This window comes from Sorghum bicolor, chromosome 7 (genome assembly GCF_000003195.3).
Source record: "Sorghum bicolor cultivar BTx623 chromosome 7, Sorghum_bicolor_NCBIv3, whole genome shotgun sequence".
Lineage (NCBI taxonomy): Eukaryota > Viridiplantae > Streptophyta > Magnoliopsida > Poales > Poaceae > Sorghum > Sorghum bicolor.
Window position 1 is genome coordinate 11,766,901 of NC_012876.2, and position 6,438 is coordinate 11,773,338.

General features: G+C 41.1%; 1 protein-coding gene across 1 annotated transcript; it reads left to right on the forward strand.

The window, feature by feature from the left end:
- Nucleotides 1,102-4,730, forward strand: LOC8057871 (pentatricopeptide repeat-containing protein At4g30825, chloroplastic). The gene is made up of 2 exons (XM_002444044.2): nucleotides 1,102-1,463; nucleotides 1,579-4,730. Exon 2 carries the CDS (start codon nucleotides 1,606-1,608, stop codon nucleotides 4,432-4,434), a length of 2,829 nt encoding a protein of 942 aa, XP_002444089.1. The 5' UTR covers nucleotides 1,102-1,463; nucleotides 1,579-1,605; the 3' UTR covers nucleotides 4,435-4,730.

The following is a 6,438-nucleotide window of genomic DNA, read 5'->3' on the forward strand; positions in this document are numbered from 1 at the left end:
TTCTAGATTAAATTTAAAATACTTTGACTCTCCAAGACTCTTGGAATACCTTATAACTTGGGATGGAGTACCAGCAAAGGAAAAACACCACCCCATAATCGACTTATAGCTAGAAGCTTATGTGTAATCTTTCTTATTTTTTTCTCTGTAACTTCTTTATTTCCTAAGAGTTGTATCAAGATCTTTTATCTCCAATTTTACAATAAAACACAATACTCCGTCCACAAAATACAACAATCAACGAGTTCAAAATTTTCCAAAAAAAATGCTAAGGTAGCCTTCCTAGCTACTCCTCCAGCCTAGGAAAGTTTTGGTTTTTGTGTGTGTTGTCTCTAGAGTCTTCTGGTGAGAACTTATGCCAATATTATGTATGGACACGTGTAGTTCAGCTATAATTTGTTAGTACAAAATAATTGTACACCTAAATATTGGTGCAATGTGCTGTCAGACCAAATATAGGGATATTTTGGTCATTTGTCATAGTCCTTGTTACCTCCTCAAATTCTACAATTGCAGTATTTCGTGAACTTAGGGCAGTCCCAATAGTCAGTTTCTGAGTTTAGTTTCCAAGAGAGAAAAAGAGTAATTAATATCGATAGAAACCATCTTCCTCAATCCATGATTTCTATATTAATGGCCATACAAAGAATAACTTAAATGCAGATTAAAAAGGAGATAGATCAACTGTGGCAAATTTATTTGTAGCCAACGTTACCACATGATAGTAGCCAACATGTTTGCAAAACACACTGACAAAAAATACAGTAACTTTCGTGAAGTAGAAATCGTTTCCTTCTTTTGCACTCTCTTTCCTCATTAATTTTCATGCCACATCATCAAAAAGCTGAGTTGTCAACCTAATTAATAGGGATAGAAACTACCATAATTGGAACCGTCCTCAGAGGGTAAAACCCCTCGCCCCCTCCTGTTTTTTATTATGATAAAAAAAACAAAACAAAGCAAGGCGTCCTATCACAAAATTTGGGCCGTAAGGAATGGAAGAAATTTGTCCACACCCCCTGGCATTGGAGGTAATCTGGACCATCCATCCCCTATCGGCTGCCGCACCACCCAAAGTCGCAACCCTGTTCCAAGCACCGGATAGGACCTTTGTTTTCCCACGCGGCCACTTCACAGTCCATCTCCGACGTCACATTCACGACTCACGCGGCGGCCGCGTCGCCAAACCTCGCCGCTCACCCGCTCTCACGGCCGATTCATCTCGCCGAAGCCACGACCGGAGTTGCGTTAGCCCCCCTCCCGCACCCGCACCCTCCCCCCCAGCGGCGAGACCTCCTCTCTCACCTCCGCCACTGGCGTGGCCGCTGCTGGTGGTGCGCTACGTCGCTAGCTCGGGGGCTCAGCGCACCTTGTCATGAAGGGAAGGCGGCAGTCAGTGGCCCGGCGTATGCACTAGGCGCTCCTGCTCCTCATCGTTGACCTTGTCCTCTAATCCGCCGCAGGTGAGCACGGTTTCCGTCCCCTCTTGCTGTGTCCCCTCTGCCGTTCTGCATATCTCCCAAGCGAATTTCAAAATAGGCACTGCCGGTTTAATCTTTGTTTTGCTCTAATGTGCAGGACTGCTTGGTTGAAACCCATGCCCGAATGGCTTCGCTGAGGATTAAAAGCCCAGCCGGTCCTCCGGAACTCAGAAGGCGCAATCTTGCTAGAAACCCAGTCCATGTGGGGGATTTGGTTGGGTTTAGTTCCAAGATGTTGCCAATGGGGGACCACAGGTGTGCAGGCAGCGCAGTCATCACAAGCCATGGTGTTGGATATGTTGGTGCTGGGAGGAAGAGCTGTCCAGGGGCATTCTTGAAGAATGGTGTGGTCTGCTCTCTCGACGATAGTGGTGTCAGGGTGTCTACGCTGTGTTCATCTCTTCCATCTGAAGCTCTAAGTTTTGGCAGCAAAATGTCATTAGTTAATTCAATGGGCTTTGCACAGAAGAAGAAAGGGTGTAAGTTGTGGCGGAGATTACAGGGTGGTAAGAAATTGGTAAAGCATAGAGCTCCGAAGCATGGCCTGGGAAAGGACAGGCATGGTCACAAATCTGCGGTTAAGGATGATGGTGTTGATGCGCTTTTGTCCGGTATAAGCAAGGAGTCCAGCATTGAAGAGTGCAATTCTGCTCTGATCCGTCTTGAGAAGCTCAGCGATGAGAAGGCTCTTAACTTCTTTGACTGGATGAAGGTTAACGGGAAGCTAAAGGGGAATCCTCATGCATATCACCTAGCTCTTCAAGCCATTGCCTGGAAGGAGGACTGGAAGATGGCTGAACTGTTGCTTTGTGAAATGGTTGCTGATTCAGGTTGCACACTGGATGCTCGAGCATTTAATGGACTGATATATGTTTGTGCTAAAAGGAGGCTTGATGCTTGGGCAACAAAGTGGTTTCACATGATGCTTGAGAGAGAAGTGCAGCCGAACTTGTCTACCTTTGGTATGCTTATGGTCCTTTACCAGAAGACTGGGAAACTATCTGAGGCTGAATTCACTTTCCAAAAAATGAGGAATTGCAATATCAAATGTGTCAATGCTTACTCAGCCATGATTACTTTGTATACACGTTTAGGCCTCTTTGCCAAGTCCGAGGATACTATTAATCTAATGAACAATGATGGGTTAGTTCCAAACATGGAAAATTGGTTGGTGCGGTTGAATGTGTACTGCCAACAGGGTAAAATGGAGGAGGCTGAATTGGTCTTGCAGTCCATGGTTGACGAAGGATTCACCCTGAATATTGTAGCATACAACACTTTAATTACAGGATATGGAAAAAGTTCTGATGTGCAGAAGGCAAACAGAGTGTTTGATAGCCTTGGTAGTGCAGGTTTAGCTCCTGATGAAACCACCTATAGATCGATGGTAGAAGGTTTTGGTAGAGCAAATATATATGAAGAGGCAATTTTGTACTACAGGAAGCTCAAGGGTGCTGGTTTCCGACCAAATGCATCCAACTTTTACACTATGATCAACCTACTAGCAAGACGTGATGACAATGAAACTGCAGCTGAAATTATGGAGGACATGAGGGCAGCAGGCTGTCAGTGTTCATCAATTGTTACTGTTCTTGTTCGGGCTTATGGAGCAGTAGGAAGAATGCATAAGGTTCTTCCTATTCTACAAGCTTGTTTCAACAAGAAGATTTTGTTTGATGCTACCTCATGCTCTATTTTGGTAACATCATTTGTTCAAAAGTCTTTACTGGAAGAAGCTTTGTACATTCTGCGTGAAAAGAAATGGAAAGATTCTGCTTTTGAAGATAACTTATATCATATGTTGATATGTTCTTGCAAAGAGGGTGGCAGTTACAATGATGCTGTTAGGATATACAATCAGATGCCTAAGTCTGAAACACATCCTAATCCCCGTATTTCTTGCACCATGATTGATGTCTTCAGCATGATGAAGAGGTTTGCCGATGCTGAAGCTATTTACCTTGAACTGAAGGCTTCAGCTTCTGTACTTGATATGATTGCTTATAGTGTCATTGTGAGAATGTATATTAAAGCACAACGACTAGAGGATGCTTGTTCAATTTTGGCAGAAATGGAGAAACAAAAAGAAATAATTCCTGATAAGTATCTTTTTCTCGACATGCTTCGGACTTACCAAAAATGTGGTCTGCTCGAGAAGTTGGCTGATACATATTACTGGATACGTAAGAGTCAAGTTGAATGTGATGAAGCCATGTATAACTGCATTATTAATTGCTGTGGGCGGGCCATACCTGTTGATGAGCTGTCCAGAATTTTTGATGAAATGATTCAACAGGGACACTTAGCAAACACTGTTACCCTCAATGTATTGCTAGATATATATGGAAAAGCTGGGCTTTTTAACAGGGCTGAAAAGGTCTTTATCATGGCTCGCAAGCAGGGCCTGGCGGATATCATATCATACAATACCATTATTGCCGCATATGCAAAAAGTGGCAATTTTCATAGTATGAATTATTTTGTCCAAATGATGCAGGATGCAGGGTTTCCTGTTTCTCCTGAGGCATACAATTGTATGCTGGATGCTTATGGAAAAGCAGGGCAACTGGAAGAGTTTGCTTCTGTTTTGCAGAAGATGAAGAGAGCAAAATGCAAGTTTGATCACTACACCTACAATATAATGATCAATATTTATGGGAGAAGGGGTTGGATAGAAGATGTTTCGAATGTTCTTGCAGAGCTAAAGGACCGAGGTGTTGTGCCAGATCTGTACAGTTACAATACCTTGATAAAAGCATATGGGATAGCAAGAATGCCCGAAGATGCTGTCAAACTGATGCAAGAGATGAGGATTAAAGGCATCAGCCCTGATCGGGTGACATATGCTAACCTCATTGCTGCCCTACAAAGGAATGAAAATTTCCTAGAAGCTGTTAAATGGTCACTCTGGATGAGGCAAACAGGAGTTGTAGGGTGTGGAGCTCGAGCATAATATACCTGAAGTATTGGGTTTTGTTTTGAAATTGTCCAACTCAGAATTGTTGTCTTCATGTTGCAGTTGAGTACATACTTTCTATTGTACAGAAGAGTGTAGCTGATTGTTCTGCAAGTGCTACAGACATTCAGAAACTTGTTCTCATACAGGATGAAATTCAGTCATGCAGGTAGGAAGTTTTTATCATACCTATCATACTGTTGTAAATTTACATTAACAGTGGTTTGACCATCTATAGTCAAACAATGAAACAAGGAATACAGTTTGGAATTCACTTGTTCTTCAGTCTCTCATTGGGTGAGTACAATGTTGTCATTTCCTTCGTCTTCTCTGGAAAACTTTTGGCTTTGATTTCTTTTTCACTACTAACATCATGCTAATACAATCTTTCACTTTCATTTGGATGCTTGTTCGAGCCCTCTACACTTATTATGAATGGTTTGGTAGATGCAGCTGTGCACATTTGTGACCACCCTATAAATACATTTGAGCTGCCTGAGATAGTGTAGCTTGTCCAGTCATAATATAGTTAAATGGTGGTCCTATATGTTGAATCCATGGAAGTGCTCGAGAGGATGATATTTAGTATCACCAGGTGATCTGTATGACGCATATATTGACATATTCCCCATCTTCATTTGCTGGTTAAATAAGAAAAAAGTTCTTTGGCATTAGTGGTCTGGTGATAAGTCATGCTTGTGCAGTTCTCTGGTAAAAAAAAGAACTAAGAAATGTCATGGACATGGAGTGATTGGTGTGACTTTTCCATGATTAAATTGGAATGTTGTATATTTTTTCTTGCCATTTTTGTTTCTTTGTAACAAATCTATAGATTTTTGTTAGTACCAGTTTACCTTCATATTGAAGATGGACCATTTATTTTATGATGAAACTATTTCTGTACTTTTTTTTTGGAACCTTTGGATTATCTCTATGCAGATGAAGTGTAACGGAAGCATATTTTCTTTGGATATTGACAGAAAAGGTTCACCTACATTATGTAGTTTTCCCCTGGAACACGCATGAGAGCTATTTATCATTATGTTAAGAAGAAGAATGAGAAGTCTAGGCAACTCAAACAATCCCTTAGAAGGGAATGATCAGTACATTCACAAAAACTAATACCAAGGAAAGAAAAAACAGTTATGGCCATAAGCTACGGAGCCCTTTGGCTTCTGCCATATACCACAGCTTGGTCTCATCTCTATCCTGCAATATGAGCCTACATTTAAAAGAAAAAGGCTTTGTACGAAGCAAGACAAATATGCTAGAAGTGACAGCCAAAGAAATCTAGATAGATATAGACATGCTCACGGTGCTATGACACCTGCTTCAAGACGATACTCAACTCGCTATTTGTTCCTGTGGATATGTGCTTGACATATTTGTTTACTTATGCATATTCTGAGGGTCCGATTAGTTCGCTTCCAAAATTTGCCATGCCAAATGATTTTGGCTAGTATTTAGTTTGCTACCTGAACTTGCCCAACTCTCATATTTGGCTTGCCAAATCAATGGCAAGGTTTCTGCTTAACTTTTGGCTTGCCAAATCTTTGGCATGGCAAATTTTGAATATCAACCAAGTAGGCCATGAAATGCTAGCATATATTTATTTAAGTTTCTAGAGCTAAATCCTATTGAAAGGCTAGGTTTGAGTTAAAAAGAAGGTTCAAGATGGCCATGAGACAGCATCGCAGCTATTTTGGCAGGGTTTGTAGGGTCGGAAGAAAATTACTGGAGGGGCTTTTAGAGAATTCTCTCGAAAGAAAGAGGCGCGACACTATTTGACATGTTAAAACTAAGAGCATCTCCAAAAGATTCTTTATATTCTTCCTAAACGCTATGAATAGATATTTTGGTGAAAAACTACACTCCAATAGCTTATCTAAATGCTCATCTAAATATAGCTATTTTCTATTTCAAATTTTTCGCTAGCTAAATATAGAATACGAGAATGACTCTCTAGAATGTGTATGAGATATAGAAAAGCTGTTGGATAGT

What these genes read in the sequence shown, in the direction of transcription:
- LOC8057871 (XM_002444044.2), top strand. Translation starts at nt 1,606, where the DNA reads ATGGCTTCGCTGAGGATTAAAAGCCCAGCCGGTCCTCCGGAACTCAGA.